General features: G+C 41.0%; 1 protein-coding gene across 1 annotated transcript in view; it reads left to right on the top strand.

The window, feature by feature from the left end:
* The window catches only part of LOC308114928 (F-actin-uncapping protein LRRC16A-like), a 65,735-nt gene extending 44,243 nt beyond the window's left edge, over nt 1–21,492 (top strand). Inside the window, exons 15-38 of the mRNA XM_080472195.1 lie at nt 258–334; nt 2,345–2,449; nt 2,861–2,930; nt 4,388–4,469; nt 4,573–4,672; nt 4,804–4,858; nt 9,435–9,607; nt 10,594–10,662; nt 11,825–11,918; nt 12,040–12,138; nt 12,491–12,619; nt 12,762–12,893; nt 13,151–13,326; nt 13,441–13,528; nt 13,660–13,800; nt 15,139–15,205; nt 15,370–15,593; nt 15,817–15,926; nt 16,170–16,421; nt 16,504–16,714; nt 18,365–18,401; nt 18,679–18,942; nt 19,037–19,189; nt 20,856–21,492. Of these exons, the coding sequence (XP_080328321.1) occupies nt 258–334; nt 2,345–2,449; nt 2,861–2,930; nt 4,388–4,469; nt 4,573–4,672; nt 4,804–4,858; nt 9,435–9,607; nt 10,594–10,662; nt 11,825–11,918; nt 12,040–12,138; nt 12,491–12,619; nt 12,762–12,893; nt 13,151–13,326; nt 13,441–13,528; nt 13,660–13,800; nt 15,139–15,205; nt 15,370–15,593; nt 15,817–15,926; nt 16,170–16,421; nt 16,504–16,714; nt 18,365–18,401; nt 18,679–18,942; nt 19,037–19,189; nt 20,856–21,022 (3,075 nt within the window). The 3' untranslated portion in view covers nt 21,023–21,492. The remainder of the gene's footprint in view (nt 1–257; nt 335–2,344; nt 2,450–2,860; nt 2,931–4,387; nt 4,470–4,572; nt 4,673–4,803; nt 4,859–9,434; nt 9,608–10,593; nt 10,663–11,824; nt 11,919–12,039; nt 12,139–12,490; nt 12,620–12,761; nt 12,894–13,150; nt 13,327–13,440; nt 13,529–13,659; nt 13,801–15,138; nt 15,206–15,369; nt 15,594–15,816; nt 15,927–16,169; nt 16,422–16,503; nt 16,715–18,364; nt 18,402–18,678; nt 18,943–19,036; nt 19,190–20,855) is intronic.
* The last annotated feature ends 2,143 nt before the right edge of the window (nt 21,493–23,635 follow it).

Genomic DNA, 23,635 nt, shown 5'->3' with positions numbered 1-23,635 from the left:
TGATTAGTCTGACATGTAGCCAGCTGCCACGCAGCCACTGAAAATATCGATTGGCTTCTAAATCATATTCTGGCTTTCCCATGCAGAACCACACATACATAAATTGTTTACACATTTCTGAACAAGCTGCGGAGACGAAAGCTAAAGTATCAAAACTGAGTGGTTCTTTAAGGTTATTTGGAGATTGAACAATCCAACAGGTAGATGAAGACATACTTGTATTTGTGAGCGTTCTAGTGATGTTTTGTTTGTTTCAGGTTTGCTCGGCTCTGCTGCGAGGTTCGGCCCAACACCTTTCTGTCCTCAACATGTCAAAGAGTGTCTTCCCTCACAGGTAAACGAAGAGTCCTGGTTTTATTGGGAGAATTAATCTGGTGTGTTTTAGTTTCCAGATTCATTGGAAACATTAGCACTCAAAGGCGATCTGTGGAAAAAGATGAAAGAGGGGAAAAACAGGACCAGTTGGTTACGCAGGCACTATATCATATCTATAGTTACAGTTGTGTGAAACACATTTTTGGATATAACTCAATTAGTCACCCAGTTGAAAGCAAAAAATAAATAAATAAAAGCAAAAGGCTTTGAACAGAAAAAAAAAATCCCATTTTCCAACAAGAACTATGATTCAGATTGCTTTAGTATATCAGCTTTCACCACACGTCTGCTTTTCAGACTCAATAATTTAAGCAGAACCGTCATATTTGGTGTGTCTGATTTGTGTCAGAGCACAGATGCTTGAATCCTTGTTATATAAGGCAATAAACTGAGTTTGGAGGCATATAGGTTGTTATTTTCAATCTTAAAAGAAATGTGTCAGGGATCAAACTCTTTGATTTGAAGCTGCTGATCTGGGTGCAGTCACAGTTTCATACCAGTGGTTTATTTTTATTCATTCAGTATTTAAAGGCAACCTTGTTAGAGGAACGAAAAAGCTTAGCTATTTCTACTTTATTTAAAATGTAAATGCAGAAATGTTTTTATGATTCCAAATAAGAAATAACATCTCACAGTAATGGTTTGTTTATTTTAATCTAAATGTTTTATATCTTTAAATAAAGCAGGTTTATTAGGTAGCAGCACACAACACTGATAAGATACCATGCAGGCAGTAACATGAGGTAGTTTTCTACGTCAAACACATTTTATCATAACATCCTGTCTGAGGTCTGTCACTTTAAATGTGAGATCAGAATTTCTTGCCACGTTAAAGAGAGAATTTATCTGCACCACATCTCAGTGACTCGAGTATCTTTGGAAAGCCCAGGATGTTCTCTTACAGTGCAGAAAAACTCAATGAATTATCATAAATGGTGTCACATCCGTCTGAGGACAGTATGAGCTGCCCGGTCTGTGCAGGATATCGCCGCGTGATGAACCATTTATTATCTGAAATGAACCTCTCATGTTTAACCATCACGTACAGTATGAGCTGTTATCACGTGTACAGTATGTTCTCCACACAAGCACTCCACTGAGGCTTATCTGTGACTCTGCTCCCTATTTCAAATTCCTTTCTTCCTCTCGCAATCTCTTCATGTCGGTGTGTGACACCTGCTGGTCAGCGATTGCCACCGCAGCGGGCTTCAGGGAAGTTCAATTGAGTGTTTGTTGTGTCTAACAGATGGGCGAGGGGTGGAGCGGTGGTGTTCTGCTGCCGCCGTTATCTGTCTCTCCCGAGAGTGTCTCCGGGGAGCTGAGAACTTCATCAAGGGGGAAAGGGGGTTGAGAGGGAAGGGGAGGGGGAGAGAGATGAGCAGAGGTGAGGAAGGAGCCACGTGATAGTTGAAGAGGAGAGAGTGAGTGTAGCAGGTGTAGCAGAAACTTCTAATGCTTCCAGATCAGCTATTCCTCTTCATCTTCGTCTTCTGGCTGCTCGCATAAGGAACAATCTGCCTCCATCTTGCCCTATCCCCTGCCTCCTCCACTGTTCTACAACCATGTCCATGTCCTCCTTCACAACATCTATTAATCTTCTCTGAGGTCTTCCTCTCCTCCTCCTGCCTTGCAGCTCCATCTGCAGGATCCTTTGTCCAATCAATGAATGTATTATCTCTCCTCAGCACATGTCCAGACACTCTCAACCTACCATCTCTAGTTTTATCTGTGAACTGTTCAACTGCAGCTGTCCGTCTGATCTAATCTGTGGAGGTAAAACTGTCTGAGACGGATAATTAACCACAAAGTGCTTCGAGCGCATGACAAGAGGAATAAAATTTTAACTTAACTTGACTCTCAGATTTGTTGCCCTACTTGTTTCAGATCAAAAAAGGCATGAAAGTTTGTTTTAGACATTATCCCCATATCATGTCATCATTTAGTTCATTCTGTCGCTCCGTTTCTTCAGGAAAGGTAAAGAGGTGCCCCCTTCGTTCAAGCATTTCTTCAGCAGCGCCGCGTCTCTCAGCTCCATCAACGTGTCAGGAACCAAACTGCCGCCTGAGGCCCTCAAGTGAGTCAACCTTTCATTTACATTTCATGTGTCTGAGGAGCAGACAGCTGTTTCACCCACACTCTCTGTGATCCTACATTTCATTCTTGGAACTTTTCTCCTCCCTCATGACACCCTACAATACTGAACTTTCATAAGCCTTGTTTTAGAGGTACTTTTCCAGAAATATACGGGGTGTGAAAGTACTTTGAATACTGACGGTGACTTCAGTGCAGGTGCTGAAGATATTGAATACAACAGAAAAGTTCATTTTTGGTACATGTATATAATAGGCACACTTCCATGTCAATTAAATTACATACAAAGCAAAAAATGTAAATCTTACTTCCTTGATACGCACGTATGATCTTTTGTATTATATCATACTTTGAAATGTGTATGTTTTAACAGCATATGATGTTATTGCTTTAGAGCGCTTCTGCTGGGCCTGGCCAGTAATCCCAGTGTGAGGGACGTGTCTTTGGACCTCAGCTGCTGTGAGGTAAGAACAACACTGCTGTAATGCCCAACCATCTCAAATCTAATAAACACATGCCCATGCTTTGCAGTTTACAGTATTTTATGTGACAGTTTAAGCTTCATTTGAGGTGATTTAATCCAACTTGAAATTAAATATATTTCATGAATTAATCACATTAGTGAGAACGTTGATAGGCGGCAGAGCTGAAGCACATTGCTGCACAATTGTGCAATTTACACTTGATTGTACATCTCTTATTTTTCCTGACTCCAGCAGTAGTGCCATTTGTCTGAGTGCCCTTGTCAGCTAAAGTTTGGCGCGGGTGGTTTATTTCAACAGTTTGGAGGTAATACTCATCCAGTCAGCTTTTTAGGATCCACTCCAAAACCATTTGACAGGCCGGCGACGCCGCTAAGAGGCTGCGTAATGGAATACTTGGCAGACAGCAGGCCGGGGTGAAGGGTGGAGGGAGGGTTAGGTGAGGTGGTGGGGATGTTGGTTGGGGGGGGGGGGGGGGTCTTCAGTTTCCCTCTCTAATTGTTTCATCACAACTCTCTGCGCACACACACACACACACACACACACACACACACACACACACACACACACACACACACACACACACACACACACACACACACAACCACAGGAGCCCCTCGCCTTCATTTGCCCTCTTCCCATGCTTGAATAGAGAAAAGACGGCTCTCTGCAAATTTGTGGTGATTGCTAAAGATAACTCATGAATACAAATTACACAGGAAATCCAATTCCAGATTCCTATAGAAATCTTCCCAAACCGGAGCTCCGGGGGAAATGATGTGATCCCTTCGCAAAGCCTTAATAAAGCGTTTGGTGGAGGCGGCCAGAAACCGTTTCTCTGAGTGGGTCTGACAGCGAACAAAACAGGGACTTGACTCCATGCTGAGTGGGATGCGTGTGTCTTTGAGTGTGTGCTGGAATAGAAAGTATGATCATTAGGCATCTGTGTGTTTTGTTGTTTGTAATTGTTGGCTTGATTTGACACCCTGCTTCTTTCCCCCCCCCCCAAAATGCTTCTGTAAGCTTGGCCATTGTGTAAGTACTAACACACTCACTGTTAATAATTACCTTTCATTTATTGGTAAGCTTGTTTTTAGCGGATCCTTTATCGTCCTGCTCATCATATTCACAGTGGGGTCGATTTTTAACTTGTTTTGGATGAAATGGAAAGCTGCAATTAGCCTGAGTGATGTTGGAAGTCTTTTGAAGATGTCACGTATGTGCTTAGCAGTTGAATGCAGGGTTTGCGGAACAAATCTAATACAGATGTTATGTCAGTGTAAGCCTTTATGGAAGCCCTGTGACAGTTTCTGTTACTATCCATTTTCAATAACAGTGGTGGATTTGCCAGCGATTGTCTCATTCCAGCAGTAGTACAAAAACAAATTAACTTTTCATATAAATCAGCGAGCCCGACGTGTGGTTTTCCATCTTTCCAGCTGCGGTCCGGAGGCTCTCAGATCCTGGAAGGTTGCATTGCTGAAATCCCAAACATCTCCAGCCTGGATATCTCTGATAATGGTGAGAATGCAAAGCTTCTTGTACATTTCTATGGATTTTAATCTAAACACTGACCCGTGAGAATCGGTCGACTCCAGTCAGACGTGTGTTTCTCTTTGTCCAGGCCTGGACTCCGATCTGTCCACTCTGCTGGTTTGGTTAGCGAAGAACCGCTCCATCAGACACCTGTCTCTGGGCAAGAACTTCAACAACATCAAATCCAAGTAAGACTAAAGGGTCGATTGTGCTGGTGTTGCAAAACAATATAATTTGTACTTTTAATCATGTTTATTTTTGGGGTGGTGTTTTTTATAAAAGAAAAAATTTCAACCGTCTTTCTCATACTTTTGCTTAGAAACCTCGCTCCAGTGCTGGACAGCCTGGTTCACATGATACAAGAGGAAGAGTCGGTAAGTTTCTCTTTCTGTGTGGTCTCTTGTGCAACCGGAGCGGAGCAGTAACGCGAAGCATCTTTAGACAGATGGCTCGAGCTCAAATCCTGCGTCTGCAGGCACCCAGCCGGCTGAAACAAATCACAGACTCTCCTCCAGCTGCTCTTCAGCTGACCTCTGACCTCACCGGCGGAGGGGCTGCGTTAATAGAATTCCCCAAAATCGAATGACAGACTCAAAGCGTCAAAGTACATTAAAGCACGAAAATGACTCGGAACACATCCCGTCGAGTTGCAACCAGCCGTCGCCTCTGTTACGAATTCAAGAATTACCTTCACCTCGTAGCTTCGCCTCAATAATCACTTTATCTCTCCCTCCATCATGGGAGCTGTAACACATTCTGCCCTTTGTGCCTGACCTTTCTTGCCCCCCCGTGCTGGATTGATGATCATGTTGAGCTGCTCTCTGCTGATCTGTGCTGGTTTGGTCTCCTGATTGTTGTAGTTTTGTGTGTGTGCGTGCGTGCGTGCGTGCGTGTCCCATTATACATCCGAGAAGATGTGGGTATGTGTATGAACCGTTTATCTGGCTGTACAGGTGCATCAAAAGAAATGAGGAGGGGGAAAATTAATACTGTAGATAAATAGAAGAAAGTGATGAGAAGAGGTGGTTGATGTCAGGAAAAAAGATCGAGAACAGATTAATAAAATGAAAGACAATGATTAAGAAAGCAACGTGGCAAAGGATGCAACTGTGTCTGACATTCTAAAAAAATCAACCATCCATTTTTTTCTCCTCATGAAGCTGGTCAAGGTGCTTTGAACAAGTAAATACTGTGGAAGAACAAACACCTTCAATATGTGGCAAATGGATAATCATCATTTACTCTTAAATAAATATATTGGACTTTTATTGATTTGCTATATTGAGTAATCACCCACAGCTCGACCGAAAAGCTTAGAAACTAATGTGTCATGATTAGTAAGGAGAAAAGCTAAAGAGGAAAAGATGCAAAGTCCTACTGAGATGTTTTTTGTTATTGAATTATTGACCCCCCCCCCCCCCGCCCCCGCCCCCCCCCCCCCCAAAAAAAAAATTATAGAAAAAAATAATAATAATGGTAAAATCCTGCCTTTGTATGGTTATGAAATCTGGTACTAAAACACTACAAAAATGTAAGACTGTTAAAAACCATAAACCACAAATTATACAGCTCAACAGATGTTTTGATATTTCATTTTTATAACACAAACCTTCTAAAAAAATTAATATTTCCCCCGAATGGTAAAATATAATTTTTCAATCTGATGAAAAATGCTTGAATCTATTGGCTTAATATAATATACCGTTGTATCATGTATTTCATTGTATATTATGTCAATTATTTTAAACTGTGTTTAATATTTTGCCTCTGCCTATTGGTTGTATTTTCACTTCGAGAGCAGATTACAGCTTAAACTAGGAATGTTAAACATGTGGTCTGCGGGCTCAAACCAGCCCGTCAGAGAAGTCACAGCAGATAAGATTTCAGATTTATCAGCAAGTTTCTGGAGGCAACAAAGTTAATACAGTCTGGTTTCTAGGCATTTGGTTGTCTTTTGTATTTGGAGGGAACATTAAAAATTTTATAATTTTGAAAGTGCATTCATCTGTCCCTAAATATACCACCCTGTTCAGGTGTTCTAGAAATATGTTGACTTAATGTAGATTTTCTTTGCACAGTGTACTCACAGCTCTATGCACTGAAACAAAGAGATTGGAGGAGAATTTAGTTACAATGCACATCTACCACAAGGATTTTTGAGATTTATAGCATGTAATTAAATGAAAGAGAGTCATTGGTTTCCAATCTCAATTAAGATTTATTGATATTTTTTTTTAAGTTGAGACAAATTACTAAGCTGTAACTTTGAATTATTTCCATTAATACCTGTTTCAAATGTGTTTGGAACATGAGCATATTCCTATTATTACTTGTTAAACCAGTATTTTATTCATTTCTGGTAATTGCCTCGAGGGCCACAAAGTATGGGGACCGTAGGTTGCCGGTGGGATTCTGGTTGCCCAGATCTGCAAATGAGACAAACTTTTGTTCAGTTTGATAATCATTTTATGCTTGAGAGGAATTATTGTCATCCCCCGGCAGCTATGCAGTGGACAGACTTGAACATTATTTTGATTAACGCCACAGCAGAAATGTTCAATTCCATTATAGATATAAGCTCAGTTCATCACTTTGTCGACACACATTAAAGAGGTTAATTTGTCTCTTTTATGAGGCCACACTCATTTGCATGTCTTCGGTTTCAGTTTCTCATTTCATGGTTGTTATTAATTACCACATGCACACACACAGACTAATTACTTTATAATTTCAGCCACTAATAATGACTAAGTGTAAGCTACTGTTATTGTTAAAGGGATTGTTTTCTGAACGTACCATGCAGGTCTTTCCACTGCATGTTTCCATTCCTTTAAATTTATTGGCATTTGTAGAGCATATTGTTGTGCTGTTGTGAAATTATCAATGGAGATGTGATTGGTATTTTATAGCAGTGTTGGATTTGTTTTTTACTGAAGCTTCTGGTGCATAAACTTGTATACATTTATATTTGCATGTTTCTGATTTCTGTCCTCACAGGAGCTCAAAAATGTTTGCTATGCATCCTCAGACAAGACACATAAAAAATAAATTTCTGCATGTATTACCATGTTTTCAGACCTAACCATCTTTGCAGATGCAGCACTTCACAGTCAATACTCCCCAAATTAGCCACGGAACGGCAAATATCAGGACACACTCAATCATCACTCCCCTACTTCGTTTACGTTGAGGCACAGACATAAACATAAAGCACAGGGTTTAATCTTGTAATTTCTTTGTTTGTGAGTAGTCAGGTGTTCAGCAATAAAATCCTCTCAGCTCAAGTGTTTCTTACTTCGCTCTGTGCTTTTACTGCTGATTATACTATTAGAGCGTCCATCCATTATCTATGCATGATTTATCAAACCTATGCTTGTTGGGAGTTGGAGCTAAACGCAGAGCTCTCCCTACAGTGTGGAGAGCTCTGTGAGACAGCTCACCTCCACACATTCACACCTATCAGCAATTTAGTCTCTATTAACATGTTTGTATTTGGACCCCTGGAGGAAGTCAAAGGACTGGGAGAAAACCCACGCATTCTCACAGAGAACACATGATTTCAGTTGTTAAAAATCATGTGTGGACTCTTTCAGATTGTCAGTCGTGGAACAGTTTAAGTAGAACCACACTGTCACAGATTAAAACAGTAGTCAATGGTAAGCTAACAAGTTTATAACCTGGAGTCATGGAAATTTTGTACACAGCACTCTTGTCTGCTCTTGCATTTTTTGCAGATGACATGTACTGTATCCCTTCGTTTCCACTTCCAGGTTAGAATTTGGCGCAGAGCTCTAGCACATGCACTCCACCTGCTCTGTATGAATGCAGGAGTATATCGGGTTTTTAGTAACTGATAAAGTATGTGAGTTGTGATATGCGTCCGTCCAATAACTTATATTCAATCAAGTTGACATGTTTACATGTACTTTTAACATCCTGATATGATAATTAGATTTTTTATTTTTTTTTTTTAAGTGTCCTGTAAACATAGTGATGCTGGGCGGGTGATGATGATGCACCGATGCCTCAGAAGGCAAAATTCCCCCGATCAATCAGATTTAGATATTGTCTTTTTGGGGATGCTGAATAACAAGCACTAATGCCTAGTTGACATGTGGAAAATATTAGACATATTTGTGACTTATCTTTTGCATCTAACTAAAGGCAGTAATGCATTAAGTATACACGTACTTGTACCCACCACTCATTTCACAGAGAAAGCATTTAAAGGGGGTTAAGCAAAGCTTTGCAAAATGCATCATCGACAGGGTAATACGGCGAGCACTGGGAAGGCTGTCCTACTCGAGGCAGATCACAGGCGTCTCCAGCTGCGTAAATGGCACGCGTCACGGGGCTGCTTAAATCTGGTGAACAGACGGGCACCGTCGGGGGTTTGTGAGCACTCTCGCATCACAAAGAAAGCCCACTTGATCTGGTGCTGAATGTTTCATTTGGTGCCTCTGCCCCAGCAGTGTGCTAAATGGAAATATCAGTGACATTTTTAGAGCGGCGCCGGAGTCCTCTTGATCCTCTGATGAATGTTTGAATTGTTTCTTTTGATCTGATTCACCATGTGTGTCAAACAAACATAAAAGACATTGTAACGACCAGTGTATTTGTTTCAACATTAAATCTAAGGAACAATTCTTATTTCAGTTTGAATTGTTGCACTTTTTTGTAATATTCGTTGAGAACTGTGCAGGGTGAATGAAGAAAGCACATATTTACAGACTGAATCATTTCTAGGACTTTTTAAAGCAAAACAAACAGGCAACACCAGAAGAAGTGGTATAATTTATAAAAGTGTTGGTTTTCTCTATCAATTGAAGATTGCCCTGGTTGTTGTTTTTATTCATCTTAAATTTAAATGCATTTCACCTCATTTCATAGTCATAAAAAGCTTTTCCATCAACACTTTGTGGTAAAACCTGTTTCTCTTCACCTCCGCAGCCCCTCACCTCCCTTTCTCTGGCAGACTCCAGACTCAAGAGTGATCTGACCATTGTCCTCAATGCTCTCGGCAGCAACTCGTCTCTCACCAGGCTCGACATCAGCGGGAACGCCATGGGAGACATGGGAGCCAAGATGCTGGCCAAGGCCCTACAGATCAACTCCAAACTCAGGTGAACATTGTGGTGTTTTAGCAATATGACTGTGTTTCGCATCGCCATCAAAATTTGTGCTTTCTTTTGTATTTATCTTCTTCCCTTCATCGTTTAGTCATAATTTTATCAGCTCTGATTGCACTACAATTTTAAAGTTGATACACACTAACGTGTAACATCCATTGTTACTTCAGTGAACACAACGTGCTTCACAACACATCATCTGTCTATGCGGCTCACTTAAAGGTCATATATTGGAGTTTGATACCAGACACATTTTGTTTGTAATGTCAACAGCTATGCAGACAAAACAATCTGAATTTAACCAGATTTAAGAACCGTTTTTATGGAACAGCAATCACCACACTCAACACAGAAAAGCACATTTGATATGTAATATGTTTTATACAGCATCAGTGCAATGACCTGATGACGGAATGCTTGACTGTCAGTGATGGCTGTCTGGTTGTGTTTTCCTACTTTTGTTCTGGCCTAGTAGATTCTTATTGTGTTTTCGTTGATTCTTATTGTGTTTTAGAGGATTTTTATAGTGTTTTTAGTGGTATTTAAGAATGATGCAGTAGTGCTTTTACTGGATGTACAAATTGATGTCACTTTTAAATTCCGTTATACCTCTTACAAGGACAATAGAAATATTCTGATCTATTCTTATTTTTTAATCTACAGTTTAGTCATTCATTTGTTCTGTAATATGATAAGATGAAAAAACAGACAATGGTGATAAGTAAAACTAATAAACTATAAGATAGCTATGTGTGATTAAAAAAACACTTTGCAAAAGCTGCATTGTGTGATTGCAGCGATTGCCAGTGGTAGTTTTTAAACCTATTCTGTCATAATTCAAACCCACATACACTAAAACCAATGCAGAAATCATTTTAAATCGCTACAAATGTTCAGTATTACATCTTGCTTGTCAACAGATAATCAGTGAAATGTCGTAAATTGTCTTTTCTAAGTTGATTCCCTTCATTTGTGTGCAGGACTGTAATTTGGGATAAGAACAACACCAGCCCTCAGGGTTTACAGGATGTAGCAGCCGCTCTGGAAAAGTAAGTTTCACAATCTATGTCCCTATATAAATATAGACATATATGAGTGCGTGTTGATCATTATATAAGTTTTCTCACTCCGATTGAAATCTGTCAATGTAAAAAAAATAAAAAAAATCCCTTGGAGATTTCGTTCACACTGCAGTAACAACATGAAAAGTGGTTTTGTGGTTAATTGTTGCAGCCGAGTTGTCTTTTTGTTTTGTGCTGAAACCTTGAGGTAGACAGGAAGGAGAGAGGATAAAAAGATGGAAGGTACAGAGGAGAGAGAGCGACAAACACAGGGAATACAACAAAGACACTACGGAATGAGAAAATCTGCTGAGGAACGCAAAACAAGCGAGGGCATTACAGATTAAACAACAAAACAAATCAGATGATAGTCTCTTGTACCTTCCCATGTGGGTGTGAATTTTCAATGTTCCACATTGGAGTGATGAAGTGACGTATGCGTCTATCTAAATTGGCTTCTGGGACACGCCTGTACATCCACCTCTCATCTCTTCTCAGCCTTCATCATTTAATCCCAGCAGCACATCTCCCCGTCTCCCCTCCCAGTCGTTGTGTTGCATTATTGAAAGAACAATTTCTTTTTCTCGTTGTGCCTGATCTCCGCTCTGATCAGCTCTGTGCAGCATTGTGAGTTTTTGTTCCCTGCGCTCAATTTCCTCATGTGTCTTGTGCGCCGTGCTTTCTTTAAAGATTTTTTTCACTGGAGTTTCCAAGCAAACAGTACGGGCTGGATATACAGTATATGTAACATGCAGCACATACAACAGTAAAATCCTCATCAGTGTCGTTTCTATATCTGAATAGTGATGAATTCAGAAGATGGTGTCAAGTGTCAAAAATGATCATCTCTTTGCTTAAACTGCCTTTTTTCATGCCAAACTACATTGTTTGTATATATTTCCGGTTCTATTTGTGTCAAACTGAATAAATTCTTTGTTGCTGTCATGCTGGCAATGTGATTATGTGATTTGTGTGAAGCCTTGTGTGTAGTTCTTCACACAACACTCTGTGATCCAGTGCACCCTTTTGATTCCTCACTAATGAGAAATCCATGTTTATCTTTCCTATTTCTGTCCATCCCACACCTTTTTCCATTTTCTGTCATGTGAACTAAATCTAAAGTGATATCCTCTGGCTGTGTGTCCATAAGGAACTTCACCATCCGTTTCATGCCCATCCCCATCATCGACGCCTCCCAGGCCCTGAAGGCCAGTCCTGAGAAAACAGAGGATGCTCTGCTAAAGGTGCAGTACATCAAAGTCTCCCAGTGACTCAACAGATCGTTGTTTATCATAAGCATAAGTGTTGGAAACATACAGTTTGTTATGACTTTGAAGTGATAATGCCTCTGTGTCTCTTTTCCAGATTGAGAATTATCTGTACAGGAACCATGAAACAAGAAAATACCTTCAGGAACAGGCTTATCGGCTCCAGCAGGGCATCGTAACTACTACTACACAGCAGGTGTTTACACATATTGAGACGGGCATATGCTATTTTACTGACTTCATTGGCTCCACAAGCAGTTTTGTTTCAATTTATCAGTGAAGTTTCAAGAGTTGTATGAAATACAGCAAATGAGATGAAGTGTATCGAGAACACTGTAACCTTCTATGAAAAGGTCAAGTGAGTTTCTCCTCTGTTTCTTTTTCCAAAGCATTTTGTGATTGTTTTATCGAAATAATTTTCGGTCACAATGGAGTTGACTTTTTTAAAAACATGCATGAACAGTAAGTTAAAAATCAGCTTGCTGAGACTTTATCATGTCACAGAAAAGGCACAAGCCCTTCAATGTGTCGTCGTTCTTGCCTTCCAGATGATTGACAGGATTTGTGTGAAGGTGCAGGACCACTTGAACTCCCTGAGAAACTCTGAGACGGAGGCCATTTTGGAGGATGTCAGAGCAGCTGAGAGCCTCATCAAAGATGCCAGAAACTCTAAAACAGTGAGGACAGATTTACATTTTTAGATGATGGATAGATCCTTGTTTTCTTTTTTTGTGTGTGTTATGAATTGTAGAAAATTAAATAAGACTGTATGATTGTTTCTATGCCTATACGCCTATAACTTTGTCCTGCTGTTCCCAGCTGCTGCCCAACCTTTACCACCTCGGCTCAGCAGCCAAACAGGAAGTGAACAGCTCCTCGGTGGGTCCCATTCAGGAGAAACTGGAGTCTATGGCCGGGGAGGTGACTACAGTCATGGACCAGCAACTGCAGGTACTGTTTAAACTTTAAAAAAATATATTTTGCCCAAAGGTCTCCGATATTTCATCTCCAAAACACAGAAAAAGTGTCGCACTGTGTTTGATTTGCGAGTGTTTATTGGGAGTTTTACAAAAAGTGACCCATTGATACCAAAATGCAACGGCACCAAAATACTTCCAGGTTGTGGAGATGCACTTTAATCGTAGGTCCATCGGATGATTATGTCAGTGTCGGTTTGTGAACAGAACTTTTTTTTTCCCAACTCTTAGACTCTGTTGGAGTCCATGATGGACACAGCAGAGTCTCTGTGTCCTCATGTGATGAAGAAGAGTAATCTTCGTCCAGAGCTGATGAAGGCCAGCTCAGCCAAGACGGTAGTACCCAAAAGCTTTGTCACCAAGACCCTCCTGGAGCAGTCTGGGGTGGATATTATCAACAAGATCAGGTGTGTCTGTGGTTTACAAATCATTCACTCTATTTCAACGCGTTAGTTAGGCTCTGTCATTTATGATCCTAATTTTTCTTGGCCCTCTGAACAACATCTTTTCTGTCTGGACAGTGAGGTGAAACTGAATCTGGCGTCCTTTCTGTCTGATCGCATCGTTGATGAGCTTTTGGAGACTCTGTCCACATCGCAGCAAATATTGGTAAGATTTGAATCAACTATTGACTCATTATCTGAACTGCGACTAATATCAATTTGAAATATTTACTTCTACCATGTTGTTGAAGTACACCTCTTCTTATACGTTCACCTCTTCATTCCTCTCTCTCTCAGGCGGACCACCTGGTGCGTCGGGGACGCCCCCTGCAGCAGCAGGAGTCTGTGGACATGGACGTCCCGGAGGAGAAGATCCCTAAACGGGCATCAACAGAGATACTGGAGGCTGAAAGACTTGAAGATCTAGAAACGTGTATGGTAGGTCTAGAAGGAAGAAATTTTGTTTACTTTTGTACATTTCGTAGACACTGGTTATTGATTCTTGATAAAAGCAGGTATGAAAGTATCCAGAAATGCTAAACGATTAGTTATGTTTCATTTTCTGCTTGTATACGCTGCAGGAGACAAAATACATCAAATACTTCAGACTTCATGAACATAGTCATAAGATCAGCCGGAAGAAGATGAAAACTAAATTGAGTTAAACTTTACAAATATATGAATGAGTTTTACTTCTAAATCAAGAGTGCGTCCTTCATCACTATGTGCGTAGTATCGTCACATTTATAAAAACAAATATCAACGATCATATGGCAGAAGAAAGTCTGTAAAGCATCCTGGTCCTCTGACCTCTTTGACTCTTCTCATCTTTAAACCTGCAGTTTCCTGTTTCAGACTTCTATCTCCTTCCTTCTTCGTTATTCTCCTTCACAGCTATGCAGCTCTTTCTTTATCTCCCTCTTTTCGTCCTCAGTAGGCCTCAGTATTTGTTGTCTTTCTTTCTCTTCAATCTTTTTCCCTCTTTTCCTTCCTCCCTCTCCTCCCTTTGCTCCATGGAGACTCTGTGCTGCACCAGTGTGAGTATTTCCCGACTGTCCCTCCACAGCTTCTTCTCTACCTGCTTCTCTTTCGTCTCACTAATATGATTTGTCCTCTCACTTTGCTTACCTCTCACAAAAAATAGTTTCTTTCTACAATTTTGCCCCAAGAAAAGTATGAAATCACACTTTGTTTGACAGTCTCACAACAGTTGGATGCATTATTTATCGTTCCTCCTGTCACTTTATCCTTCATGCTGTTGAGTGTTGATGAGTGAAAATCTTCACGGCTGCTCTTCATTAAATGCACCGTCCGTCATCACTGCTCTGTGAATGTGCAACACGATTGTTAAACCAAGCGTCAGGGTGTCACCATGTTTTCACTTTAGGTAGGCGTGCAAACTCTTGATAACCCCATCCGCCGTCCCGATTCTGTCACTTTACATTTTGGGATAAATAACGGACAAAACATGTCACCAATCAACTGGTGTGCTTTGTGGCTCCTGTTTTACCCCCGAGGGACTCCGAAAGCTTCTCAGCTCTTACTTTTTGTTGTTACCTGAAATCTTTGGTGAGAAAGTTTGACAGAAGCAACTTGGAAATTGACTCGATATGCTTTAGCTTGTGAATTTTTAAACAGGAAATTATTTTCCTTATCTTTCCTACACGGTGTCTTCAGTGTCATTGAACTCTCCATGCTTACATGCTTCATCAGCTCTTCAATAGGCACTTTAAATGTATTTTGCTGAAATGTTAAGTGATCTGTTCCTCTTTTCAGATGACTCCTAAATCCAAGAGGAAAAGCATTCACAGCAGGATGCTGCGACCAGTGTCTCGTGCTTTTGGTGAGTACTTTCAGTTGCTATCATGTTTAACTTGAGGGACATTCACTTAACGACTTTGGTTTAACACTCGCCTTAATGTGTATTGGCGCTCATCAGTGTTGTACATCTGATTTGATGTAAGGTGAGTGTATTCTTACTATCTAATAAAATCCTGCACCTTACAGAAATGGAGTTTGACCTCGACAAGGCCCTGGAGGATGTCCCCATACATGTGGAGGACACCACGTCTTCGTCTCACACTCCGTCTACGCCGTCTCGTCTGACGCCGAAGCTGGAGCACCGTCCAGGACTCATGTCCGAGCTGCCATCTGAGGAAGAGAAAAAGCTGCAGCACTTCACCAAACTGCGACCTCGACGAAACAAGAAAACACACTCCAGCAAAATCCCTGTGAGTAAAACTTCGAAGATGATAGTATTTTTGCAAAGGTCGGTATAAGATACTGGAAGCCTTAAAAGACATGCTTCTGATCGTATTTGCAAGATGAAAAGGAAAGTGAAGAATTATGTTATAGTTCATGGTCAGCCTATAAAAGTGCTTCAACCGATTTGAAACAGAAAATTGGCTGATCCTCGAATGATCCAGATAAAATCTTTTCTTCCTTTTCTTTCAGCAAATCAACAGCACACCATCGCAGGATGGGGAACAGAACGGCCTCATGGGAAGAGTCGATGAGGGTGTTGATGAGTTCTTCTCTAAAAAAGTCACTAAGATGGATTCCAAGTAAGACTTTTAATATTTCTTATATTAATATTAATGTAATATTTATTATTCTTTATTTTATACTTTTCATATTTTCCTCTTGATGAAAACAAGCCTGCTCTCCAACACGGGGACTCAATCTGAACCTGTCTGGCCATTTACAATATATGAATTCCATGTGGGCTCAGAAACTGGTATTTATTTCAGCTATCTTTATAAACATTAAACACATTTGTTTTCATTGTTTTTTTGGTCTTTGTTCAGACGTTTGAAGAGTTCAGAATCTCAGGATGGAGAGAAGAAGAAGACTAAAGGAGGATTTCTAAACCTCATCAAACGATCCTCCAAATCTGATAAATCGGACAAGTCCGATAAGTCTGAGAAAAACCAGACGACTTCATCCTCCTCGGGAACAACTTCAGCCTCTGTGGCCGCTGTGCCAGCTTCCTCCATCCCCGAGGAGCCCTCCTCACCAAAAATCTCAGTTAAGAGTCCTGCTCCAGAGCCAAAGTCACGGTAAAGATGAAAACTACATACAACGGGTGATTGCTCACGACTTCTGCCTCCTCTCTACTAATTCTTAATGTCTCCGTTTCAGAGACTCATCATGCCGCTCACAGCCCACCGACTACAGCAGCAGCTCGGACCGCTCCGAGGAGCTGAGGACGCCGGACTCCATAGATGAACCTTGGGACGGTTCGGACGGCAGGGGAAGTCCACAGGGGGGCAGGCGATACCCCGGGGTTCAAATGATGGGGAGCGTCCTCCTGGCGGAGATGAAGGCCAAGCAAGAGAGGAGAGCACACAAGGTGACGTCATGCCGTTTGAATCCAGTGTACAGGAGTCAAGGGAAAGATGGAAAACTGAGCAAAAAGAGGCGGCAGAAACAAAGTATCTGCCACATTACAAAATATTATCCTCAACAACCACATTTGAATCATTATAAAATTGGATAATTGATCAAATTAGGTGTCATATTAATACAAATCAGCACTTGTCTCACATAGTGGTGACATTTGCAGCCTCTCAATAGTCAACAATCACCCGCTAATTAAATGGCTTGACAAGTGTTACAGCTGGTGGCCGCTTACTGGTAAGATAATGAAGAAAGTGCTGCAACAACACTGTGAAGGCAGCAAAGTGAGATTCTGCCCTTATGTCTCTGACCATGTTGAATGAAGCTCCCCAGTATAAACTCATCATTGTAGAGACAGGTGTAATCCTCAGCTCTCCATCAAGGTGGCTCCACACAAAGCTAATAACTGTATAACAATAACAAATGCAGAGAGTCATGGTCCGACTGGTCCAAATCTAAGACATGCCATTCAGTTCAGAAATATAAAAAAAAAAGCACGAGTATTCAGTTAGAACAAGGTTAAATGTGCTATCAGCTGTGAGTTTGAGAGATTGCTTGTTTAAATAAGGACACGTTAGACGGACTTGTGGCCACAGCGCTGTCGGTGTTCAGCCTCCTGCTTGTCAGATCCAGTTTGTTCACCGCTCCCTGAGACTCGTTTCCAGCTGGGACGATATGTAAAGGGAGAGGCATGGAGGATCACAGACGCAACAACATGCTGACACATTTTGTCTTAAGGCCACACAGTGCACCTGACAACATGCTGACACGAAAACACAAACAACCCTGATTCCTTAGCAGGCTGAGAGGAGGATGGCGACGAAGAAGAGGAGGAGGAGGAGGAGGAGGAGGAAGCATTAAATGACAGAATGGAAACAGAAAAAGGGGTGATATTCAGATTTTTATTTTGTTCTGATTTAGAGCAAGATGGAAAATAAATATTCAGAATTCACCCACTTAAAATTCTCAAATTCACAAACCTAACGTTCCCTTTTAATCCTGCATATTTGAAATTGAATACAAGTCAGGATTAGAGTGATGATACCTTGACAGATTTGAAAAGAGCTGCTATTTCTGCACTACGCGGGGCTTCTTTGTGCTTTCACACATCGTTAAATATGCAAAAGTGTGTCTTATCACAATAGATCCCGAAGTGGTGCTTGCAGTGCAGATTAGTGCGCGTCTGCACATTTTGGTTTATGGTTGTTGTTCTGACCTGGTATCGGGGCAGTACAGCGCCTCCTGCCATCTGCTGGTTCTGGCTGCTTTCCAGGTGTGTGTGTGTGTGTGTGTTTATGAGGGTTTGACAGAAGAGAGGTAATAGAGGAAACTGGGTGTCCTCCTGAGCTTGTGTATATGATCTGTATCTGTAGACGAATAGGCGCCCCCTTGTGTTGAAATGTTGCTCAACAATACATGTGCATTATGAGGCATCACTGCTCTTTTCCACTTGAAAAACTGTTTGAAAGTCAAAACCTAAAAATCAACATTTTCGAGAGATTTTCGTAGATTATTTTTTCCCCATAAATTGAGAAAACCCAAAGGGAAAAAAAACAACCCACTTGCACGTTGATTCAATATTTTCTTAATGTTTCTTTTCCAGTCTTCCAGCCCTGACAGGCCTGACAGCAATGCAACAGGTAAGCTCTTTAAATCTAAACTAAGTAACATAAAAGAGTCCATTTTTAAATCAAAACTGAGGAAGATTAATGATCCATGCAGACGATCATTTTTCTTTCACTTTCCAAAGAATAGAATAGAAATACTTCATTAATCCCAGAAAGAAATTCTATTAACAATAAAAGCAATATTGTTGAAGATGCTGCTTTGAGTACTCTATTGTGGGATCTCAGTTTGAGTTGATACAATATACTTTATGTACTTTAAAAGTTGTTTAATGTCTCCACTTGTCACTAGTCAAGCAGCAGCCCACCACACCAGAGAGCAGGTCTCCCAGTGGCTCCATCAACAAACCGGACCCCTCTTCTCCAGAGAAGACATCGCCGCGTGGTGAGACTAAACCTGATCCCACCCCTCGTCTCAGAGCCACATCGTCATCGAGCTCTCCCGGGGGCGCAGTGAGTCCTAAACCACCTGTACCGCAGGGAGCGAAGCCGGCCCTGGCTGCTCGACCCTCAATCCCACATAAGCCCAGGACCACCAGTAGCAGCAGGAGCATCGGTAATGTGCATAGGTTTAAAGCTTCCCAGCACACGGACTTACATAACTGAGACTGTTCTAGTTTTACATTGGGGTTTTCTTCACTTCTGCACAGACGAGAACTCTGATTCCCCCGCCAGTGGCAGCGTGTCTCCTAAAGTGACGGTATTTCCTCCAACACTGAAGAGGACACTGTCGGAGAAAGACAAGGAGGGCCCGAGCGCTCCACAGTCAGGAGGCTCCGCCACACACAAAACCACTCAGGAAGGTACGGCACAACCAACAACGTCTATTTCTACTGAAACCAGCAATGCCATGCTGTTGATGCTTATGTAGTATATTTCCTCATCAGTCTCAAACTTTGTTAAAATGAATTCCTCCATGCACATTCTGACACACCAGTGGTACCGGCGACTGTGCAGCTGCTCGACATTCACTGTAATTGGCCTGCGGTGTCTTACCGTTTTTAACTGGAATGGACTTAGAGGGATTTGAGTCACTGATAAATGAAACCATCAATTCAGACAGCCGATCATGCCGCGTATTGGCAAGAAGCAGCCGGTACTGAAATACAAATCACATCATCATACCTTCAATGTAGAAGTTGGTAGAGAAAACTGAAAGTGTTCCTCCTTCAGCTGCTAAGTGGCATCAATGTAAATTGTCCTCGCAAGAAGTCAGTAAGATGGAGATTTGGTGTAGCTGCTCCCAATATTAGCATGCTTCTCTATCAAACAACCAATAGTGTGACTGGACATTAGTGGACACTTTAGATTAATCCAGTTTTCAGAGACACAAACAGTGTTTTGGGGAATCAGACGTTGATTGCCAAATATTTAACTGTGTCCATTCTTTATTAAAGGCCTTTCCTACATTATCGATTACTTTTTAATTCCGTCATCTGACAGCTTCAGGCAGAAAGATGCTTGCTGTCACTGTCAGTATCAAACAGTGTGCTTGTTTCTCTCTGTATTCCCTCCATAGAGGCTGCTGTTGTCTATCCTTCAGAATGACAGTCTGATAGATTCAGGTCACAGCTCCCATTCCGTCCCACTTGCCTTTGATCCAGCAGGATCATGTCACAGTCATCCATACATGTATCAAATTCATTCTCTTCTCACTTTTCTTTTTGACAATGGGACATGTATCTCGTTAAGTTTTCTAAGTATAGTTCTTGCTACCAAGTGAGTAGGATCTCACATTTGAAACCTTTGGCAACAGGCTTGATTCTTGCAGACATGGAAAAGTCATCAGAAGTCAGTTGTAGAGGAGTACTTGCTGTAAAAGCCAGAAAAGGAGGTTAAAAATGAGGATAAAGAGTTTAAAAGCATCAGAAAGTATTATATTATAATCTTTTAGCAGGCTATAGTTGTAAAAATGCGGTGGAGGGCCAGGTATTTTCTGAAATTCACAAATATTTAAAATATTCAGTTTGAATATTTAAAGTTATGACTTATTAAGCCATAGCTGTAAAATGACGTAAACCTCTCTTGCGAGCTTCAAAGGATGTTTTGGGAGGAGAAACTGGGGGGCTGCAGTGGGCGGTCTGGATCTGGATTGCTTGGTTGTAGGTAATCGGCGCCTAAAGGGGGATTGGGTGTGTCACGCTCACTCTGTTCTGGTGTGGCATTTGATCCTGTATTGGCCGGTGTTTTTGAGGTCTGACCAGACAGCTTTGATGTCTGCCCTCCTGCCTGTCGTGTCCCTAGGGTTGATGGTGGGGGCGTGGCCCTTTCCGTGGGTGTGGGGTGGTGGTTTATCCACTGTCCTTGTACATATTTTCATATGTCACTTTTGCACCAAATCCATCATAATTAATTAGAATTTCCGACTAAATTCGCATCAGACTGACATGCACTAGTTCTTAATATAATCAGTGTTACTTGTTCTCCAAATATGGTTAACTTTGTATTTTCCGTCCTTCTTGTTTTCAGTGAGATCAGCGTCGGACTCTGTCCAGCGAGCCAACCCTTTAGGAAACAACTCCGAGGATCACGGCTCCCTCAAGACGAGGGAGAAGGGCTCAAAGCCAGAAAAGGCAGCAGGCAAGAAGTCATCCGACTCTGGGGAGGAGGCAGACAAAGACTTTATTTTAATATGACCGAGATACATTTTCTGCAAAAGCTTCCTGAAAAGCCTCACATTTTCCTTTTGAAGAAAAAAAAAAAAAAAAATGAAAGAAAGAAATCCAAAGGGGAATATAATTGTTATGCTTTCATTTATATTAGTTTGTACCTGAAGGTCGTGTCTGACCACAAAGTACATCATATTTGATTTCCAGCTAGATCGGCTGTAATGTAAGGAAACATATAGTTGCAAATTCAGTTGAGATTTTGATTGAGGACTTTTTGAGTCACTTAAAACCCAATCTGAGAAAAAAAAAAAAAGAAAGATCTCAGAAGAGCTTCCTTCTCACAAACTGTGTTTACTCTCCACATTATTCACACTCTATGCTGTTACCTGAAATTATCATGTCTCTGAAAACAGAATTTGCTAAAGTACGCCATGTGTTAATCTAAATAAGTCAATAATGATAACTGAATTTAGGTCCTGTGTTTTTGTAAACCTATTAAAAAAAAAAAAAAAGGAGGCATGACATTTTCAGGACTGAGCAGAGAAGAAGCTGAGGTTACATGTTTAACTAATAATCTAACTTCTTTTTACTGTTTGTCACCATCGCTTGAGTCCAAGGGACCAAACACCTAATAACAAATAAACCAGGATTACTGAGCTGTACTTGAAGTCAAACATACAACCAGAGTCTTTCAGGCTATTTGTATAGATTTTGCTATATTTTCAGTATGTGTGACTTTCTTTTGTCCGGCCTTCACAGGAGACAGAATCCATTATGCAATTCTTTTTTTTTTTTACAGGACTGTACAGGTTTCAGCTGAGTACCTCAGCACAGACAGAAATCATGTAATGTAGCTCAACTAACAATAAGACAACCCTGAGTTGCTCACAGGGGACTGGACAAGGTGGGACTGTGGGGTGGGGGGGTGTCAGAGACTAGTTTAAAGTGTGTGTGGTCCACTTTTACTTTACGGATAATCAATATGGCTTAGTACTGTTACCCAACATTGTCCTGTGTGTTTAGACACTGTGGAAAAACATGGATCCCAAGCTGTTTATTAGGAGAGGAGCGTACAAACAGCATTTCTTTTCTGTCAAGTTTTTAACCCTTAAAATCAAAGCTTGTGTCCCTGCATACAGATTACATGAACATTTGTGCAAAATCATTAGGAACTCTTATTTGACCTTGAAGTTATATTATGTAAGATTTCAGTAGCACCACTTAACGGGTGGTGGCGAGACGCCGGAGCATTCAGTCTTTCTTCTGTCTGACACTCAAAGAGTTTTTGCTGCTACCTTCAATTTATGGTTCAAGTCTCCAAACCTGCTGCTTCACCTTTCGTTGGTTCAAAGACTGACTGGAAGCTGGAGCGACTCGCAGCGCTCCCATGTGGTACTACGAGTCATTACAAGGCAGAATCCTCGGTTCAGTTGCTCATGTCAGCAGATAAATGTGTAGAAAGGTGCAAAGCTGATGTCATTATTGTTTTTTAGGTTATTTTTGAAGGTTTTAAAATATATTACACAGTATGAGTTCCCTTGACAGGCTAAGATTACACAGTGATCACCGGTCAGTCTTTTTGCCACTAGATGGAGCCAGATTTTGAAAATAATCCGAGCAGGATGGCTCAAGGGACCCCAGCCTTCAAAGTCTCAGTTCACTTTAGTTAGCAGACTTTTATTCCTTCCACACTTTACAGGCCATTAGTTCCAGTTAGATTTTGCCTGTAAAATGATTTATCATCACATTGTGTTTGCTGAAGAATGAGTGCAGAGCCTGAAGTGAAACTGAATAAACAGCTTTTTTTCGACCACATGGACCTCCAACCCGAGTATGTACCTATAATGCACCATGTTCAGGACATGAATGCTTTACAGCATTAGTGCGCACATTGGGCTGAATCCTCTTTTTTTTTTTTTATATTTGGAGCAAGAAGTGTCCTTTTCACACTGCCACACAGTCTCTAAATGCATCAGGAGGGTCCGATTTATTGGCATTGTGCTGTCAGAACGCATATTTCGACCAATTTCAATACAGGAGAACTTATGGTGGCCTTAAATAAAGAGCCTCTGTCTTTTGTTTAACTGTTAGGTACTACTGAAGTAACGATCACAAATACAGGAAATGTTCTAAGCTGTGGTTTTGTAGGAGAACGAGACCTTCATGCTGTAACTGATTTGTCTCAGACCAAGCAGTTATTTGTGGTTTGATGCCAGACTTCTAAATGTTGTTCACATTATAAGATTCATTGGAAGCTGTGATCAATAGGCAATAAAAAGAATGTCTCTTCCTATTTGGATGCTTTAAATTTGAAACATCAGGTGTGTCCTCATATATGTATATGTGTGTGTGTAGTCTGTAACTGTTGCACTAAATCATCCACATACTCCAATTATTTTTATCTGGCTTAATTTCTCCCAAATGTCAAAGACAAAAAAAACCTCTTTGGAAAAGGTGTCCTCCTCCCCTGCAGACTTTGGAAAATATGTGAATGTTATAAGACATCAGCTGCAACACATTGCCTGAATCTGACGCACAATTCTTTAAACTTGTAAATTAGTTGTTTAGCACCTAAACTTTATAGTGAGACAGTTAACATGAATTCGAAAAACCAAAACAATTGGATATACACTCAAATTT

Source organism: Lipophrys pholis (genome assembly GCF_963383615.2).
Source record: "Lipophrys pholis genome assembly, chromosome: 9".
Classification (NCBI taxonomy): domain Eukaryota; kingdom Metazoa; phylum Chordata; class Actinopteri; order Blenniiformes; family Blenniidae; genus Lipophrys; species Lipophrys pholis.
This window is presented reverse-complemented; position numbering and strand designations above follow the sequence as displayed.